Genomic DNA, 22,002 nt, shown 5'->3' with positions numbered 1-22,002 from the left:
CTTTATAACAGTATTTCTCAACCCTTAATGTGCATATAAATCAACTGGAGATCTTGTTAAAATACAGATTCTGATCCAGTAGGTCTGGGAGAGAGCTTGAGGTTCTACATTTCTAACAAGCTGATGTTGATGGTGCTGGTTAATGAACTACCCTTTCTAAGGAGCAGAACACTCTAAGATTGTCTATATTCAAATAGACAAATTCAGACTTAAAGAAAAATGAGTAAAAAATTAGTGAGCTACAACAGAAATCCTGATTTTACATTATCACCAAGGCTCATATTTTTTTAAAGAGACAAAAATAATGATGTATCTAACTAGCTGATATTTATTTTAAAATATCTATTAAAGAGACAAGTAAAAGAAAAGTTGCCATTTTCAAGATGAATTCTACAAACTTGGGTGGGAAGGAGCAGAAGTGGAGGTATGCTGCACATGAATCTAAAGCTTGGAAAGAAATAAACTAAGTAAGCCACAGTATATCATTAGAAAACACAGACGGATTCCAGGGATTACTGAAGAGGCTTAGAACCCCCATCCCCCACATTTAGAAATTTCTCTTAATGAGTTTTCTTTTCTTCTTTGTAATTGTAGAATTTAAATTGAAGGGAGTGATAAAACCAATATAAGCCAAATTGTATAATGCAGCAAGTATATTCTATAGCTGATTCATAATGCTTAATGCTAGACCCTGAAGTTTTTCCCACTTCTACCTTCTTCTTCTTCTTTTTTTTTTTTAATGTCCAGGAAACGCTTTAGTCTTCTTCACCTGTTTATTTAAAGATTATATCATTTTTGAATGGATACCATTAGATAACTATTTATTGTGGCAATGTATAGAAATGATCTCCACTGAGCCCTTTGCCATAGAACTATCCTTCATTTTCATTTTCCGGCCATATGGGAACTCCCTCTGAGCCTCTTAAAACACCTTGTAGCTATTATGATTTTCAATAATAAAGAGTTTCAACATTTCTCTGGTAGGACTGAATAAACTGGGGCTATAGAGAAAGCATAGCTTTCAGAGGTCCTAGGAAATATCTGTGACAGAACAACCAGGCAAAGGAATTAAGAATTGATTATGGAACCAAACTAAGACTAGATAATAGGCTGACAGGGTAATAGTATTTGTGTGTATACTGAAATTAAGATTATAGAAAGTGTTGGGTCAGGCAAGGACAGGTTATAAGACTAGCACAGCAAGATTAATAGTTGCTACAATTATATTGAGGAATTAAAACAGGTGAGTTTGGAATTTTAAATCTGTGGCTTTTTCTTATGGAAAGCAGGAAGTTAAGAGTAGGACAGGTGAGTGAGAAAGGATTTTATATTCTTTACCATCATCTTCCAGGAAAAAAAATGCCCATTTATTGGTAATACTGGGGAAAGAGATACTATTTCCTTAAACACAGTTATTTTAAGTTTTTTGGAATTGACCAAAATTAATTAATTCATGTATCTCTCTGCTCACTTGAGTAATATTCCCACATCGTAAGGTCCTCTTCTTTATCCACAGTGAACTATAGTGAAAGACAATAGGTTATCAAATGGAAAACCAGCTGTGGCCTGGGATTTGTGTGGAAGAAATAGAAACCCTAGGACAAGGGTTTTGTCAAAGAACAAAAGCTCTAAATCAGAGGTGATACTGAATTTTAGTATGCAATGTAACCTACTGGAAGGAAGTACAACAAAATGTTAATAGTGGTTAGGGAGTGATATAATGGGTAAGTTTAAAATGTTCTTTTTAATTTTCTGTATTTCTCATAAGTACGTATTTCAATCAGAATGTAAAAAAGAAAAAAATTAAAATTTACTTTAACCCAGTGGCAAGGATTTGTCTTCTATCCTTCCAGAATTGTTACACATGATTCTCAAAATAATTAGTGGCATGTTTAGACTTTTCCCTCTTTCTAAATCATCTCTGTAAAACAAGTTTTGGAGGCATAAGCCTTTTGAATTAGAAAGTTTCAAGAAAGCTGAATTTGGCATGTGAGGTACTTTTGCCCTTATTAACATCTACGAAGAAATTGTGAGATAATAGGCATCCACATTTGTAGGGGAAGTTGGAAATACATCAAGATGGTTAGCTTAATCAGTGCAAAGGGATATAACTCTTCAAAAATATTAATAAAAATATTGTATTGATATTAATTAAGGGGTAACATGCTACTTTCATTTTCTATCTTTCAAATTCATTCCATCCTTGGGAGAGGTCAATTGTTAAGACTTGAGTCTGTCACCTTCCCCAGCTGCCGGCACCCAAAATAAATGTCTCCTTATCTCTTAAAAAAAAAAAAAAAAAAACAAAAAACACTCCATCCTGAATGCAGTTTTAGTTTTATTAGGTTACAGGTCTTCCTATTATATTGTCATCACTTGATTTCTGCCTTCTTTAAACTCTATTTTTTCTTTCTTTCTTTTTAAAAAGCCATTCCTATTTCTTATTTGCTCAGTCATTTTTTACTGTCTTGATTTTTCTTCAACCCACATACCTTAAAGCAAGTGATCCTCCAACTGGTTTGGGGTTTTATGCCACATGTTTCTGAAGGATACTGGCTAATGCTTAGTGATCCAGAGCAAGTTAGGAACCTCTTTACACCTACAGGGTTAGCAATGCTCACAGATGCCACTGGTTATTACTGGAAGGCCTACGGCAAAGGCAGAGGAGAAGAAAAAAGGGAGAATAAAGGGAGTGGGGAGAAAGGAATGGGAGTAAAGGAAGGCAGGGGTGGAGAGAAGAAGGTACACGAAGTAGTGGTAGAGAGCCACAACAATCGCCTCAAGAATATTCTTTACCAAACACTGCCTGAGGGTGTTCTAACACAGAAAAGACTGGGACCATGCCTCTCTGTTCACCACTAGTTTTTGCTGACTTAATTATGATGTTGGTATGTATATACAGACACAGCAAATATTCCCACTTTTGAGATTTAACCATATCCACAATGGTTATCTGTTATGTATTATGTCTCTGTTATATATTCTGTATCTTGGAGGTAGCAACACTTCACAGGAAAGAAATACTGTGAACAAGTTACATAATAATCTGCTAGACGTTTTATATTGTGACATGTTAGATGTTTTTAATTGGTGAGTGTATGTGTGTGTGTGTGAAATAGCTGAAAACACCACTGTTTTAAAACAAAAGAATAAATAAGATACCAGATGTTAATTTTATATAAAATTTCTTTGGTAGATTCCATGGAAGCAGAAAGGCTCTTTTAAGGCTCATGTAGGCTAGTCACTCTTTTTTGGTAACTAGAAAAGCTAAGACAATAGTTTCTTTTTATTGAGATGCTGCTATCTCATGCAAAAATCACAGGACAACATTCTGTTTGAGAATAATTCTGCCTCAAATAACTTATTTTCTCACTTTCTCCTTTATATTACCAAGAATGTAAAAAATAGACTTTCTTTTCCTTTTGGTAGTTTACTTGCTAAAGTTGTCTATTTTACTCTGGAATTAAGGACCTTTTTCATTTTATAGTAATTCTATATGGCTACCAATTATAAGTTCAAAACAGAACTCACATTTTAGTTGAAGAACAAGAAACAAGAAGAGCCAATGAGGCTATTGGGAGACTGAAATAATTTTCTTTTTGGACAATATTCATTAAAATAAGTACCATAGGTAGAATAAATTTGGAAGAAAAAAATCATAAGATCCACCAGGAATTTGTTACTCATGTTTTCAGAAATACTCTAATTTACTGAAACGAAGCTGAATGAGGTGCATCCAAGATAGTATCCCTGAGAAAGAATACACTAGTAGGAATTAATCTCTCCAACATTTTATTCACATATAACAGGAGAATAGTAATTCAGATAAATGTTAACCTCTTTTTCAGAGATGGCCTAAGGAAATGTGATTATAATAATCATAGTGATAGTAATAGTTACCATTATCAAACATTTTATAAAACAATTATTGAGTTCTTGTTTTTGCTGCCAGATACTTTACTAAGGCTTTCTAGGGTCTCAGTCAATCCTCACAACAAATTGTTGGGGTAAGTATTGTTATAATTATCATCATTTTACAAATGAGACAACTGAAGCTCAAAAAGTTTAAGTAATGTATACTTAGTGCTCATAGTTATAAAGATCAAACTGGTACTGGGACCCAGATCACTCCTACTTTGTTTTCAAAGCCCATAACCATAACCATAACATAACCATAACTGTTTGCTTATAGCCTCCAACACAAAAAGATACTGCTAAGAAATAGTGATGGAATATAGAGGAGACTAATGAATATATTTAATTATAAAAATGAAATTATTTTAATGGCTATGTAGAATAAAAGCAACAAATAAGCAAGAGACTCCCTAAAGAACCATTAAAAAGGAACTGGACTTAACAGCTCTGATAAGCGGGGAAATGTTTTTAGATATTTTTTCAATGATATCAGCCCCAAGTTAATAATAATAGTTTCTAAATAATTCCATTGCATTTTCATTTTGGGTTCTTAAATTAGACTTTAAGCAGGTAATTGCTATTTAGTATCTGTTTAACCTTTATGCAATCTCAGGGAACTCCACAAAGGTATGAGCTGCTGGTACCATTTGAGGTTTCAGAGCTTTGAAATTCAGCTCTTCCAGGGAATTAGAGGTTTCCCTTGTGCTTGCTTTTTATGTAGCCCTTATTGATGTTGAGTTTAAAACAGAAGAAAAGCCCACCCTAAATGATCCCTCTGTTGGGAATCTGCTCTTCTGTCTTGGATCGCATAGATGTTTTCAACTAGAAAACATGGAAAACTTCCAGACCACGACTGTCTGCTACCTGGTATGTGTAGAGGTTTTCGAAAGAATAAATTATCATACAGTGTTTCTATCAATTTCTACATATTTATTTGTTAACAAACATTTTACAAGTAACGACAGTACTTTCACTGAGAAGGTTTAGTCCAGATTGTTATCTGTGAATAAAATTATCTTGAAAACCAAGCAGGAAAAAAAGGTATAACTCATTGGGTGCCTAGGCTGAGCCAAAAATCTGAAGGAAAAAACACATACACATACACACACATATGAGTGTGATGATCCTCAAAAAATTCCCAAGATATTTACCTCGAACAGCATAGCCATCTTTTACTGATGCTGGAAAGGGGGGTAGGTTGTCTTTTGCATATACATCTTGAGCAAGGACTCGCCCCATTCCATCTGAAAAAAGAGAAAATAAGAAAAACATCAATTCTGAGAGCAATGGGTTAAACAGGCAGTCATGAACAAGGAGGGTAAATGCCTGTCTGACAAGGCTAATATATGGGCTCAGTCAGACCTTCTGATTTCTATCCCAAGGAGTTGGAGACAGAAGGAAGAAATGTATCCTTATGTCTGAAATAAAAGGTTAGATTCAGTCAATTAACAGTTATGCTTACAGAGATTATTTGAATATCAGCACACAGTCATCAAAGATGTGTTTAATTTGTTGTGCCCTTAATTCTTTAACAACCCAAATATGACTTTCTTTAAAAAGCCAATTCTTGAACATCTTCATTTTGTTGATCCAGTAATTTCATTTCTAGAAAGCTATCATAAGAAAACAGATAAAACTTTATGCACATGTTTATTTTAGTTGTTTACATTAGTGGGAAAAGTAAAGAAATAAAAAGATCAATAATATAGAAATTTAAGTAGATAATGATCTATCTTTATGATAAGATATTCTGCAGGTTAAATTAATACATATGAAGAATATTCATTGACCAGGAAAATTCTTATGACACATATTTAAAAAACATACAGAACTGCACATGTAGTATATAATTGTTACTATGTTAAGATAGATGTGTACACATCAATAGAAAAAGATGAGAAGGGCATTCATGAAAATATAAAGCATTTGTTATTTTAGTGTGTTACATTTATGTATGCTTTTTATTCTCTTTGGTATACTTTTCTGAAAATTTCCAAGTTTTTATAATGATAAAATATCATTTTATATTAAAAAAGGTTTTTTTTTCCTTAAGAAAAGTAAAGGGATTTTAGTCTTTGATTTTGGTTTTATTAGCCTAAAAAACTAGTGATTACAAATAAGCAGAGGGCCAATTATCTGTCTTGTGAAATGACTATTCAAACTACTCTGGATAATAACTGTTTTCAGCTAGAGCTTCGGAGTTAGAACTAGTGTCAACAAGAATAAGAGTTTCAAGAGTCATGACCAATCCCTTAAATCTTTCAGTCAGAATCTATCTTTATTATATTATTATTATTATTTCAAAGAGGCAAAATAATAATGAATAGGAGATGGAGAAGGAAGAAGAGGGGAAGGAAAAAAAATTGAGTTTGTCTCCAAAGACATTAAGTAATACAGGATGTGATTTACAGGAGATGTTCATATAATTAGAAAACTCCATTGTTTCCAGAGCTAGATGAGTGTCTTTTTTTGTTTGTTTGTTTTTGTTTTTGGCTTTGTCCTTCTTGCATCTTAAGGCCTCTGATTTCCAGATCCAAGACCCAGAAGTAAGTGTAGAGAGATTAAAAAAAAAAATTTTTTTTTAAAGATTTTATTTATTTATTTGAGAGAGACAATGAGAGAAAGCATGAGTGAGGAGAAGGTCAGAAAGAGAAGCAGATTCCCCGTGGAGCTGGGAGCCTGATGCAGGACTCGATCCTGGGAACCTGGGATCATGACCTGAGCCGAAGGCAGTCGTCCAACCAACTCAGCCACCCGGGCATCCCTGTAGAGAGATTTTTAATTTTATGCTCTGATCCACAGTGACAGTGATACTCTTTCCTTTTAGGGAGGTGATAGCTGAACTGGAAGGGAGAACTTCTTAGCAGATTCTAGCTTCATATATTCCTAGAAGGTTATAGCTATTCTGGAGCTATCCTGGAGCTATGGACTGATATTTAGTAAGACCAAGGAAGCGGTGAAACCAGAGTCTAGTTTGGATTCCCTTATATAATATTAACTGCCAATGAACCTGAAGCTCTAAGGTAGTCCCTGATGGTGAGCCCCATGGCATTTGCCTAGGATCACAGTAAACCTCCCTAGGTGGCTCCTTGCCTGGAACCAATCTGGCCTGGGGTGGTTCATGAAAATGTAAACTCTACCCTAGCTCAGATCCTAAGAGAATGGCTTTACTGGGATTTTGAATAGCTCATTAATAGTAATAGTTAATAATCAAAGATAACACAAGGAAATTAAGAAGTATAAACTTCCAGGTACAAAATAACTGGTTTTCCGGGGTCTTTAGCATAATCATGGGAGCCAATTCCTCACAATAAATCTCATCATTTTTATATACATATACATATATATATTTACATTATATATACATATATATATGTGTATATATATATATATGTTTCTTTGGAGAACCCTAACTAATACAAATGGAATAGAATAGAGGGTTCAGAAATAAACTTTTGTGTATAATATGGTCAAATGATCTTCAATAAGGGTCAAATATCTTCAGTGGGAATAGGACAGTCTTTTCAACAAATGGTGTTGCTATTGGGAAAACTGGATATTCACATGCAAAAGAATGAAGTGGGACCCTTACCTTACACCTTCTGAGTTAATAAAAATTAACTCAAAATGGATTAAAGAATTAAATATAAAATCTAAAACTATAACATTCTTAGAAGAAATGATATAGGAAAACTTTATGACATTGGATGTGGCAATGATTTTTTTGGTAACAGTGATTAATAGATGAAATATTTTCTTTATTTTTTTGAGTAATTTCTGATTTTATGATAAAATACTTCTCCCAATGATGTATGTGGGCCTCAGTTTTTTTTTTAAGTTTTTATTTCAATTCCAGTTAGTTAACATATAGTGTAATACTAGTTTCAGGTATAAAATATAGTGATTCAATACTTCCATACATCAACAACGCTTATTGCATCAAAGGTACTTCTTAAACTCCCTTCACCTATTTCACCCATCCCTCCAACCACCTCCTTCTAGTAGCCATCTAGTTTGTTCTCTATAGTCAAGAGTCTGTTTTTTGGTTTTTGTAATGATTTCCTGAGTATGACACCAAAGGCACAGGCAACTAAAGCAAACATATACAAATAGGACCACATCATACTCAAAAACTTTTATGTATCACTACTGGGTATTTACCCTCAAAATACAAAATCACTAATTGAAAGGTATATGTAATGATACATGGCATTATTTACAATAGCCAAATTATGCAAGCAGCCTGTGTCTACTGACAGATGAATGGATAAAGAAAATATGGTATATATATATATATATATATGTATATATATACACACACACACACACACACACACACACACACAATGGAATATCATTCAGCCTTGAAAAGAATGAAATCTTCCCATTTTCAACAACATGGATGGAGCTAGAGAGTATAATGCTAAGCAAAATAAGTCAGTCAGAAAAAGATAAATATCATATGATTTCACTCACATGTGGAATTTAAGAAACAAAACAAACAAAGAGGGAAATACATACCAAGAAATAGACTCAACTATAGAGCACAAACTGAAGATTACTAGAGGGGAGGCGGGTGGAGGGATGGGGGAAATAGGTGATGGGAATTAAAGAGTACACTTATCATGATGAGCACTGAGTGAATCAGTATGTTGTACCCTTGAAAAAATACAACACTATAAGTTGTATGTTAACTATACTGGAATTAAATAAAAGACCTAAAAAAAGATTATATAGAAAAAAACACCTGTGCATTAGACAACACAATCAACAGAGTGAAAAGGCAATCTATGGAATGGGAGAATATAGTTGCAAATCATATATCTGATAAACAGTTAATGTCCTGAATATACAAAGAGCTCCTATAGCTCAATAGCAAAAAGATCAAATAATTCAATTAAAATTGGGCAAAAACCTAGGAGCATGGAACATTTTTCCATTTCTTTGTGTCTTCCTCAATTTCTTTCATGAGTACTTTATAGTTTTCTGAGTATAGATTCTGTGCCTCTTTGGTTAGGTTTATTCCTAGGTATCTTATGGTTTTGGGTGCAATTGTAAATGGGATTGACTCCTTAATTTCTCTTTCTTCTGTCTTGCTGTTGGTGTAGAGAAATGCAACTGATTTCTGTGCATTGATCTTATATCCTGACACTTTACTGAATTCCTGTATAAGTTCTAGCAGTTTTGGAGTGGAGTCTTTTGGGTTTTCCACATATAGTATCATATCATCTGCGAAGAGTGATAATTTGACTTCTTCTTTGCCAATTTGGATGCCTTTAATTTCCTTTTGTTGTCTGATTGCTGAGGCTAGGACCTCTAGTACTATGTTGAATAGCAGTGGTGATAATGGACATCCCTGCCGTGTTCCTGACCTTAGCGGAAAAGCTTTCAGTTTTTCTCCATTGAGAATGATATTTGCGGTGGGTTTTTCATAGATGGCTTTGATGATGTCCATCAACAGATGAATGGATCAAGAAGATGTGGTATATATACACAATGGAATACTATGCAGCCATCAAAAGAAATGAAATCTTGCCATTTGCGACAACATGGATGGAACTAGAGCGTATCATGCTTAGAGAAATAAGTCAAGCAGAGAAAGACAACTATCATATGATCTCCCTGATATGAGAAGTGGTGATGCAACATGGGGGCTTAAGTGGGTAGGAGAAGAATAAATGAAACAAGATGGGATTGGGAGGGAGACAAACCATAAGTGACTCTTAATCTCACAAAACAAACTGAGGGTTGCTGGGGGGAGGGGGTTTGGGAGAACGGGGTGGGATTATGGACATTGGGGAGGGTATGTGCTTTGGTGAGTGCTGTGAAGTGTGTAAACCTGGTGATTCACAGACCTGTACCCCTGGGGATAAAAATATATGTTTATAAAAAATAAAAAATTAAAAAAAAATAATCTTACAAAAAAAATTGGGCAAAAAATCCGAACAGATGTTTCTCCAAAAATGATATACAAATAGTCAACAACATATGAAAAGATACTCGACATCATTAATCATTAGGGAAATGCAAATCAAAACCACGAGATATCACCTCATACCTATAAGGATGGTTACTAATAGGTTACTATAAAAAAAACCCAAAAAATCACAAGTGTTGAGGAGAATGTAGAAATTGGAACCCTTGCACACTCTTGGTAGGATTCTAAGATAGTGCAACCACCATGGAAAATCATAAGAAGTTCCCTCAAAAAATTAAAAATAGAAATACCATATGTTCCATCAATTCTGCTTCTGGATTTGTACCCAAAAGAATTGAAAGCAAATCTCAAAGAGATATTTTCACATCCATGTTCATAGTAACACTATTCATAAAAGTCAAGGGGTGGAAGCAGCCCAGATGTTCATCAACAGATCAATGGATAAACAAAATGGGGTGTATGTATTTATATACTGCCACGTGATACAACATGCATGGACCTCGAAGACATTATGCTAAGGAAAATGAACCAGCCACAAAAAGACAAATACTGCATAATTCCACTTATATGAGTTATCTAAAGTAGTCAAATTCTTAGCAACAGGAAGCAGAATGGTGGTCACCAGGAGCTGGGATGTTGGGGAAAAGGGGAGTTGTTTAATAGGTGTAGAGTTTCACGTATCCAGTATGAAAAAGTTATGGAGATATGTTTCATGGCAGTGTGAATGTATTTAATGTCACAGAATTACCCAATTAATAATAGTTAAGACAGCAAATTTTATGTTAATGTGATTTTTACTGCAATAAAAAAAGGAATGAGGTACTGATACATGCTAAAACATGAATGGATCTTGGAAAATATTATGCTAAGTAGAAGAACCCAGTCACCAAGATCACATATATGATCCCATTATACGGAATGTTCAGAATAGGTAAATCTATAGTAGAAAGTACATTGGTAGCTACTTAGGGCCGGATGGGGGTGATTGGAGGAGATAAGAGAGGCTGGCAGCTAGTGAAGATAGGGTTTCTTTTGAGTGATGAAAATGTTCTAAAATTGACTGTGGTGATGGTTGTACAAATCTGTGAATATATTGAAAACCCTTGAATATACACTTTAAGTGGGTGAATTATATAGCATATGTGGTTCTTTCATTATATCTCAAGAAAGAACAAAGACAACAGATTAAAAATGAGAATATTTATCTCATTTCGACATATAACTATATTTAGAAGAACTAAGAAAAGTCGTTATATATATCATCTGGTTTTTATTGACCCTCAAATATCATGGAAAGAAATATAAAATATAAAATATTTCACCCAGAAAGAAAGAATCATTTCACATTTAATTAAGTTTATTAATAAAAATTTATTAATATATGTAATTAGCCAGTTAGGCGGTGTACCATGAACTACCGTCCTGCTTTCAGAATCTGAGGAGGTCATGTCTCTTCTGTTCTATCCTTTCCCACACACATTATTCTCTAAGTTTTAAATAATAAAGGATGTATTAAATTTGATGAAGATGATAACAATAAATGCATATTTCTAGATTCTATGGGAAACAAAAATCTTAAATGTAGGGATGAGTATCATTGGGGACCCTTGTCCATATATACAATTATGTGATCTCACGAGGTAATAAGAGGAAAGAAATGGAAAAGACTGGTTGATAATTTATACTGTTTTGTCTCTTATGCTGCAAGAAGACAGTGGCAGAGTGCTTTGTTAAAAGGTGATAGACTTTTCATGATGTCAGCAAGATATCCATCTACAAGTCAGCTTACATGATGATAGTCATTAAGTTCTATACTCTTTGGAGTGTTAGTTTTTTTATACTGGGATGATTGCCTAAAAATATCTTCATAAGGAGTCTATAGATTCAAATGGTTGACAATGGACATATACAGAAGGAAATCAAAAGAGAGACCAATTTATTAAGTTGAATATGATTGTAAGCATTGAATCCAAATGTAGTCTCTAAATGGTAAAAGGAAAATATTTAATTTGTTTGGTTGGGCATTTATTCTGGTCCGGATAATACATTTTTTTTGCGTCTAAAGCAGGATATTAGGATACTCAAGGGGCTTTTAGATATAAGAGGGAAAAGTCACTTATCAAAATGATTTCACAGTTGTACATTTCCTTGTGTTGTTAGTTCTAAGAAGGCTTTGGAAGAAGCCAAGGGGAAACTCTGAGTTCAGGGATCCAAGAGATTGATTCCTTGTCCTTATTTTGGGTAACCAAGATACTATGAGTTTTATGAATTAGGAGTGTAGGAAGAATGTGGTAGATAACAGAAGGCTAAAAGGAAAAGATATTATTTAAAGCCTCCTCATATAAAACATGGATTTTAGACAGTTTGCTGTTGATTATAAATTCCTCAAAAGTTTACTTAAGTTCATTGTGACAGCATTGATATTGTAACATTTAAAAACTATCATCCCTTCCAATCTACTGAAGACTATTTTGACTTAACAGCTACCAACTGTATTCACTGAAACAGTTGAGAAGGCAGGTCAAATAACTAATGGTAGGAACAATATTAGCTAGGGCCAAGGATTAAGGAAAGATGAATGAAACATATGCAGATTTGGGTTGGTCCTGCACTAAAACAAAACAAAACAAAACAAAAAATTCTTAAAATGAAATATAGCATATTTACAGAAAACTTCATGATTATGTAAAGACATTAAATATTTAACATGGTGGATGCCCTCAAGCCTATCCTAATACAATTTATTCTCCACATCTTCATTGTATATTTGAAAGACTAGACAACATTATGGTTCTCATTTATGCATTACAGTCTTCACTTAATGAAAGTTTCAGATGTATAAGTTGAAAAAGAGTGAATGATTGAGAGGTGAGTATCTCTTTGATGAAAACAAGTACATTAATTACTCTCTAGTTACTCCAGAAATCATGGTTATGGAACAGTACAATAAAAATCCCTATGCTTTTAAAATATAGAGCTTGTTCAAAGTGGCATTATGTGGTGTATTTGTATTTTTCCATCTAGGGATGCTCATTACCTGCCAGTGTGATGAGTAAGGGCAAGCATTACATAATGGTTCCTATGTCATAAAATAAAAAATAAGCTTTATGCAAAGTAATAGAATTTGGAATAAAGTCTTACAAATACCAGAAACGATTGTCATGATTTAGCAATATAAAAAGATGCAATGCAATTGGTAATAAACTAATTCTTAAGTTGCATTGTGGTTTCATGATGTCTATTTTTTTACTGACTAGCTACAACCTGCATCTGTTACATATATTCATTTCTATATATAATATAGCAAGCTTTAAAAATAATAACTGTGTAACTGTAGAAAGCATTTAACTTAACTAAAATAAAAAATTCTTTAGGGGAAGTAGTTTTAAAAATATATAATATGTTTTTAAGGTCATAGAAAACATTTCAATTAAGTGCTCACTTCTTTTAGTATTTAACTATGGAAACCTTATCTCAGGTCAAATAAATAGGGTGTCATTGATAAGCAGGTAACATTTAAGTCCAAGGGGCCAGGATTTGGTACAAAAAACATATAAACAAAATGTTCTTTCTATAGTTTGAATCATTCAAAGTTTTGTTTATTGGTAATTTCTTTCTTTTTTTTTTAATATATTTTTTTATTTTTTATAAACATGTATTTTTATCCCCAGTGGTACAGGTCTGTGAATCACCAGGTTTACACACTTCACAGCACTCACCAAAGCACATACCCTCCCCAATGTCCATAATCCCACCCCGTTCTCCCAAACCCCCTCCCCCCAGCAACCCTCAGTTTGTTTTGTGAGATTAAGAGTCACTTATGGTTTGTCTCCCTCCCAATCCCATCTTCCTTCATTTATTCTTCTCATACCCACTTAAGCCCCCATGTTGCAACACCACTTCCTCATATCAGGGAGATCATATGATAGTTGTCTTTCTCTGCTTGACTTATTTCGCTAAGCATGATACGCTCTAGTTCCATCCATGTTGTCGCAAATGGCAAGATTTCATTTCTTTTGATGGCTGCATAGTATTCCATTGTGTATATATACCACATCTTCTTGATCCATTCATCTGTTGATGGACATCTAGGTTCTTTCCATAGTTTGGCTATTGTGGACATTGCTGCTATAAACATTCGAGTACACGTGGCCCTTTGGATCACTACGTTTGTATCTTTAGGGTAAATACCCAATAGTGCAATTGCTGGGTCATAGGGCAGTTCTATTTTCAACATTTTGAGGAACCTCCATGCTGTTTTCCAGAGAGGTTGCACCAGCTTGCATTCCCACCAACAGTGTAGGAGGGTTCCCCTTTCTCCGCATCCTCGCCAGCATCTGTCATTTCCTGACTTGTTGATTTTAGCCATTCTGACTGGTGTGAGGTGATATCTCATTGTGGTTTTGATTTGTATTTCCCTGATGCCGAGTGATATGGAGCACTTTTTCATGTGTCTGTTGGCCATCTGGATGTCTTCTTTGCAGAAATGTCTGTTCATATCCTCTGCCCATTTCTTGATTGGATTATTTGTTCTTTGGGTGTTGAGTTTGCTAAGCTCTTTATAGATTCTGGACACTAGTCCTTTATCTGATATGTCGTTTGCAAATATCTTCTCCCATTCTGTCAGTTGTCTTTTGATTTTGTTAACTGTTTCCTTTGCTGTGCAAAAGCTTTTGATCTTGATGAAATCCCAATAGTTCATTTTTGCCCTTGCTTCCCTTGCCTTTTGCGTTGTTCCCAGGAAGATGTTGCTGCGGCTGAGGTCGAAGAGGTTGCTGCCTGTGTTCTCCTCAAGGATTTTGATGGATTCCTTTCGCACATTGAGGTCCTTCATCCATTTTGAGTCTATTTTCGTGTGTGGTGTAAGGAAATGGTCCAATTTCATTTTTCTGCATGTGGCTGTCCAATTTTCCCAGCACCATTTATTGAAGAGGCTGTCTTTTTTCCATTGGACATTCTTTCCTGCTTTGTCGAAGATTAGTTGACCATAGAGTTGAGAGTCTACTTCTGGGCTCTCTATTCTGTTCCATTGATCTATGGGTCTGTTTTTGTGCCAATACCATGCTGTCTTGATGATGACAGCTTTGTAATAGAGCTTGAAGTCCGGGACTGTGATGCCACCAACGTTGGCTTTCTTTTTCAATATCCCTTTAGCTATTCGAGGTCTTTTCTGGTTCCATATAAATTTTAGAATTATTTGTTCCATTTCTTTGAAAAAGATGGATGGTACTTTGATAGGAATTGCATTAAATGTGTAGATTGCTTAGGTAGCATAGACATTTTCACAATATTTATTCTTCCAATCCAGGAGCATGGAACATTTTTCCATTTCTTTGTGTCTTCCTCAATTTCTTTCATGAGTACTTTATAGTTTTCTGAGTATAGATTCTGTGTCTCTTTGGTTAGGTTTATTCCTAGGTATCTTATGGTTTTGGGTGCAATTGTAAATGGGATTGACTCCTTAATTTCCCTTTCTTCTGTCTTGCTGTTGGTGTAGAGAAATGCAACTGATTTCTGTGCATTCATTTTATATCCTGACACTTTACTGAATTCCTGTATAAGTTCTAGCAGTTTTGGAGTGGAGTCTTTTGGGTTTTCCACATATAGTATCATATCATCAGCGAAGAGTGATAATTTGACTTCTTCTTTGCCGATTTGGATGCCTTTAATTTCCTTTTGTTGTCTGATTGCTGAGGCTAGGACCTCTAGTACTATGTTGAATAGTAGTGGTGATAATGGACATCCCTGCCGTGTTCCTGACCTTAGCGGAAAAGCTTTCAGTTTTTCTCCATTGAGAATGATATTTGCGGTGGGTTTTTCATAGATGGCTTTGATGATATTGAGGTATGTGCCCTCTATCCCTACACTTTGAAGAGTTTTGATCAGGAAGGGATGTTGTACTTTGTCAAATGCTTTTTTAGCATCTATTGAGAGTATCATATGGTTCTTGTTCTTACTTTTATTGATGTGTTGTATCACATTGACTGATTTGCGGATGTTGAACCAACCTTGCAGCCCTGGAATAAATCCCACTTGGTCGTGGTGAATAATCTTTTTAATGTACTGTTGAATCCTATTGGCTAGTATTTTGTTGAGTATTTTCGCATCTGTGTTCATCCAGGATATTGGTCTATAGCTCTCTTTTTTGGTGGGATCCTTGTCTGGTTTTGGGATCAAGGTGATGCTGGCCTCATAAAATGAGTTTGGAAGTTTTCCTTCCATTTCTATTTTTTGGAACAGTTTTAGGAGAATAGGAATTAGTTCTTCTTTAAATGTTTGGTAGAATTCCCCCGGGAAGCCGTCTGGCCCTGGGCTTTTGTTTGTTTGGAGATTTTTAATGACTGTTTCAATCTCCTTACTGGTTATGGGTCTGTTCAGGCTTTCTATTTCTTCCTGGTTCAGTTGTGGTAGTTTATATGTTTCTAGGAATGCATCCATTTCTTCCAGATTGTCAAATTTATTGCCATAGAGTTGCTCATAGTATGTTCTTATAATAGTTTGTATTTCTTTGGTGGTAGTTGTGATCTCTCCTCTTTCATTCATGATTTTATTTATTTGGGTCCTTTCTCTTTTCTTTTTGATAAGTCGGGCCAGGGGTTTATCAATTTTATTAATTCTTTCAAAGAACCAGCTCCTACTTTTGTTGATTTGTTCTATTGTTTTTTTGGTTTCTATTTCATTGATTTCTGCTCTGATCTTTATGATTTCTCTTCTCCTGCTAGGCTTAGGGTTTCTTTCTTGTTCTTTCTCCAGCTCCTTTAGGTGTAGGGTTAGATTGTGTACCTGAGACCTTTCTTGTTTCTTGAGAAAGGCTTGTACCGCTATATATTTTCCTCTCAGGACTGCCTTTGTTGTGTCCCACAGATTTTGAACCGTTGTATTTTCATTATCATTTGTTTCCATGATTTTTTTCAATTCTTCTTTAATTTCCCGGTTGACCCATTCATTCTTTAGAAGGATGCTGTTTAGTCTCCATGTATTTTGGTTCTTTTCAAACTTCTTTTTGTGGTTGAGTTCTAGCTTTAGAGCATTGTGGTCTGAAAATATGCAGGGAATGATCCCAATCTTTTGATACCGGTTGAGTCCTGATTGAGGACCGAGGATGTGATCTATTCTGGAGAATGTTCCATGTGCACTAGAGAAGAATGTGTATTCTGTTGCTTTGGGATGAAATGTTCTGAATATATCTGTGATGTCCATCTGGTCCAGTGTGTCATTTAAGGCCTTTATTTCCTTGCTGATCTTTTGCTTGGATGATCTGTCCATTTCAGTGAGGGGAGTGTTAAAGTCCCCTACTATTATTGTATGATTGTTGATGTGTTTCTTTGATTTTGTTATTAATTGGTTTATATAGTTGGCTGCTCCCACGTTGGGGGCATAGATATTTAAAATTGTTAAATCTTCTTGTTGGACAGACCCTTTGAGTATGATATAGTGTCCTTCCTCATCTCTTATTATAGTCTTTGGCTTAAAATCTAATTGATCTGATATAAGGATTGCCACTCCTGCTTTCTTCTGATGTCCATTAGCATGGTAAATTCTTTTCCACCCCCTCACTTTAAATCTGGAGGTGTCTTCGGGCTTAAAATGAGTTTCTTGGAGGCAACATATAGATGGATTTTGTTTTTTTATCCATTCTGATACCCTGTGTCTTTTGACAGGGGCATTTAGCCCATTAACATTCAAGGTAACTATTGAGAGATATGAATTTAGTGCCATTGTTTTGCCTGTAAGGTGACTGTTACTGTATCTGGTCTCTGTTCCTTTCTGATCTACCACTTGTAGGCTCTCTCTTTGCTTAGAGGACCCCTTTCAAGATTTCCTGTAGAGCTGGTTTGGTGTTTGCAAATTCTTTCAGTTGTTGTTTGTCCTGGAAGCTTTTAATCTCTCCTTCTATTTTCAATGATAGCCTAGCTGGATATAGTATTCTGGGCTGCATGTTTTTCTCATTTAGTGCTCTGAAAATATCATGCCAGCTCTTTCTGGCCTGCCAGGTCTCTGTGGATAAGTCAGCTGCCAATCTAATATTTTTACCATTGTATGTTACAGACTTCTTTCCCCGGGCTGCTTTCAGGATTTTCTCTTTGTCACTGAGACTTGTAAATTTTACTATTAGGTGACGGGGTGTGGGCCTATTCTTATTGATTTTGAGGGGTGTTCTCTGAACCTCCTGAATTTTGATGCTCGTTCCCTTTGCCATATTGGGGAAATTCTCCCCAATAATTCTCTCTAGTATACCTTCTGCTCCCCTCTCTCTTTCTTCTTCTTCTGGAATCCCAATTATTCTAATGTTGTTTTGTCTTATGGTGTCACTTATCTCTCGAATTCTCCCCTCGTGGTCCAGTAGCTGTTTGTCCCTCTTTTGCTCAGCTTCTTTATTCTCTGTCATTTGGTCTTCTATATCACTAATTCTTTCTTCTGCCTCATTTATCCTAGCAGTGAGAACCTCCATTTTTGATTGCACCTCATTAATAGCTTTTTTGATTTCAACTTGGTTAGATTTTAGTTCTTTTATTTCTCCAGAAAGGGCTTTTATATCTCTCGAGAGCGTTTCTCTAATATCTTCCATGCCTTTTTCGAGCCCGGCTAGAACCTTGAGAATTGTCATTCTGAACTCTAGATCTGACATATCACCAATGTCTGTATTGATTAGGTCCCTAGCCTTCGGTACTGCCTCTTGTTCTTTTATTTGAGTTGAATTTTTCCGTCTTGTCATTTTGTCCTGAGAAGAGTATATGAAGGGGCAAGTAAAATAATAAAAGGGTGGCAACAACCCCAGGAAAATATGCTTTAACCAAATTAGAAGAGATCCCAAATCGTGAGGGCGGAGAAAGGGGATAAAAAGAGGTTCAAAAAGGAAGAAAGAAAAGAAAAAAAAAAAGAAAAAAGAAAAAAAAAAGAAAAGAATTTAAAAGAAAAGAAAACACCTAAGAAAAATATAAAAAAGAAAAGATATATATATTAGATAAACTAGTAAAAAATCGTTAAAAAAGAAAAAGGTAACAGTTAAAAAAAAATTTACCCGAAGGCGAGAAAAAAAAAACAAAAAATCAAAAAGAAAAAAATTAAATTAACCGCAAGACTAAAAAAAAATCACAGGGAAAAAGCCATGAGTTCCGTGCTTTGCTTTCTCCTCTTCTAGAATTCTGCTGCTCTCCTTGGTATTGAAACCGCACTCTTTGGTAGGTGAACTTGGTCTCCGCTGGATTTCTTGTTGATCTTCTGGGGGAGGGGCTTGTTGTAGTGATTCTCAAGTGTCTTTGCCCCAGGCGGAATTGCACCGCCCTTACCCGGGGCCGGGGTGTGTAATCCGCTTGGGTTTGCTTTCAGGAGCTTTTGTTCCCTGAGCGCTTGCCGTAGAGCTCCGGAGGACGGGAATACAAATGGCGGCCTCCTGGTCTCCGGCCCTGGAGGAGCCGAGAGCCCAGGGCCGCACTCCTCAGTGCGCGCTCAGAGAACCGCGCCCAGTTACTCCCGTCTGCCTGACCTCTGGCCGTGGTCCGAGCTCACCGAGCCTGCGACCGGTTCAAGGTCACCCCGAGCTGGGAGCTTACTGTCAGCTCTGTCTCTGTAGCCGGCTTTCCCGTTCCAATACCCGCAAGCTCTGCGACACTCAGACACCCCCGATCCTTCTGTGACCCTGCGGGATCTGAGGCCACGCTGACCCCGCGTGGGCTTCGCCCCGGGTAGCCTCTGGAGCGATGTCCCTCAGCGGAACAGACTTTTAAAAGTCCTGATTTTGTGCGCGGTTGCTCCGCCGCTTGCCGGGAGCCGGCCCCTCCCCCCGGGGTCTATCTTCCCGTCGCTTTGGATTCACTTCTCCGCCGGTCCTACCTTTCAGAAAGTGGTTGTTTTTCTGTTTCCAGAATTGCTGTTCTTCTTCTCTTCGATCTCCGATGGATTTTCAGGTGTTTGCAATCTTTAGATAAGCTATCTAGCTGATCTCCGGCTAGCTGAAGTAGTCTCAGCCAGCTACTTCTCCGCCATCTTGACTCCTCCCCCCTATTGGTAATTTCTTAATCACTGTCCTATAAATGGTCAAAAGTTCCACAGGAAAAATTTTTTTTTAAAAAATCTAATTTCCATAATTCTGAACTACATATCCTAGTATCCAAAAAATAATTCCTAACTTTTTCAACATTGGTTCTACATTAGGATATTACAATGGTTATTATGAGAAAGGGAAGAGGTAATATGCAAGAAGTATTTTATAAAAAGAAAAAAATGATAAAATCAAGCTCTTCCTTAATGCCCATCATGCATTTACTCCATTCCCCTACCCCCTCCCTTCTGTAGCCCTCAATTTGTTATATACAACTAATGAATCACTGAACACTGTATCAAAAACTAATGATGTACTATATGTTGGTTAATTGAACTTAAAAAAATAGAAATAAAAAAAATAAAGCTCTACATATTTCTTGCAAGAAAAATTAACCAAAGTACCAATTATGACACTGACTTGAAAAATTACTGGTGGCTTATCTCCATATGGCTAAAATCAAAGTAATGAAATTAGCAAGGCATTATAGTTTCAAGGCTGCAATAGTATGACTGACTCACTCAATGTTGTTTCCAAATGATAACCAAAATAGATGATTTTTTTTCTTTTAGCAAGTTAACCAAGAATATTATGATTCTGTAGAAAAGGAATTTGTAGAAACAGAAATATAAGATTTTTAACCATTTAAATAAGTTATGTTTTCAGAAAAACTGAATTAAAGTTTTAAAAATTATTACAAATCTATTCTATTCTTATACACATTCAGATATATTACAAAAAGCATGTTGATCTGCTTTTTTCCTATCCTTTGTCTCACAATTAAATGAAAGACTATTTGGTTTTCCCTGGTGCATAGCCCATACTGCTTGGGGTAAGCTAAGATCCTGGCAGGAGAAAAGTCTTTACTTGACAAAACAGTCAAAAAGGTAGCTACTGGGGCGCCTCGGTGGCTTCAGCTCGGGTCATGATCCCAGAGTTCTGGGATCAAGCCCCGGCATTGGGCTCCCTGCTAGGCAGGAAGCCTGCTTCTCCCTTCCCTCTCCTACTCTCCCTGCTTGTGCTATCTCTCTGTCTCACTCTCTGTCAAATAAACAAAATCTTAAAAAAAAAAAAAAAAGATAACTAAGGCACACTGGATACTCTAATGCAGAAGTTAATCAATTCAAACTTAAAAAAAAAAAAAGAAGCTATTATCATGTTTTATTCCTGACAATTCTCTTGCTGGTAATGGCAAATCTTTTATTGCCACTTAAGTTTTGTTTTCATTTGTTCTAATTTTCTTCCCCATACTTTGGAAAATCTTGTATATTTACATGAATTTTCATAATTCTACTAATATAACATTAATTGAGAATAGACAGAAATGAGTTATCACTTCTAAAAACCTGACAGCTTTCTTTAAGATTTTGATCACTATAGGAATGATTTTGAGGCTTCCTTTTTAAAATTTTTCTCTTTTTGTTCCATTTTAACTGAAACATTTTCCCATTACCTATATTCTGAATCCAAACTTAATGGTATCAATATAGACTATGGCACTTCAAAACAGATACTGAAAAAAAAAATTGCTAAATAAATTATTCAAATAAAGGATGTATATTTAAAATGTGAAAAGATAATGAGGTATCCAAAAAGAATGGAAAACTAAGAATCATATTTAAAGACTGTATCTTGTTTTATCCTCAGATATATTCAATAAAAGCTGTGTAAACTAATTTCAAAATCATATTAAAATTCTTTCTAAGGTTTTTTGGTTAAATATGAGTTATTTTGGGGGTGCCTGGGTCGCTCAGTAGATTGAGCGTCAAGCCCCACATCAGGCTCTCTGCTCAGCAGCAAGTGTCTTCCCCCTCTCCCTCTGTGATCTGTCTCACTCTCACTCTCTCAAATAAATAAAATCTTTCAAAAATAGACAAATAAATATGAGTTATTTTCTATCAAAATTGCTTAAAGTGATACATAATATGCTTTATTTAAGGAAAGAGGATATATATATATGGAAACATACGATGGTATGCATAGAAGAAAGTATGAAATAGGAAGATTAGTCTACCTGCTGGCAACATAGGAATAATTAGGCCCATGTTATAAGTCTGATTCCTATGTGACTTAATTTTACTCAATTATGTAATTACAAAAATAACTC

General features: G+C 35.5%; 1 protein-coding gene across 12 annotated transcripts in view; it reads right to left on the bottom strand.

Annotated features, from left to right (window-relative positions):
* Positions 1-22,002, bottom strand: part of GPHN (gephyrin) — a 639,435-nt gene that overhangs the window by 81,389 nt on the left and 536,044 nt on the right. For all 12 annotated transcript variants that reach the window (XM_045070686.1, XM_013057196.2, XM_045070696.1 and 9 more), the window contains one exon: positions 5,067-5,159. In XM_045070686.1, coding sequence (XP_044926621.1) covers positions 5,067-5,159 — 93 coding nt within the window. The remainder of the gene's footprint in view (positions 1-5,066; positions 5,160-22,002) is intronic.

This window comes from Mustela putorius, unplaced genomic scaffold (assembly GCF_011764305.1).
Source record: "Mustela putorius furo isolate JIRA1106 unplaced genomic scaffold, ASM1176430v1.1 tig00000129_pilon_pilon_pilon, whole genome shotgun sequence".
Classification (NCBI taxonomy): domain Eukaryota; kingdom Metazoa; phylum Chordata; class Mammalia; order Carnivora; family Mustelidae; genus Mustela; species Mustela putorius.
This window is presented reverse-complemented; position numbering and strand designations above follow the sequence as displayed.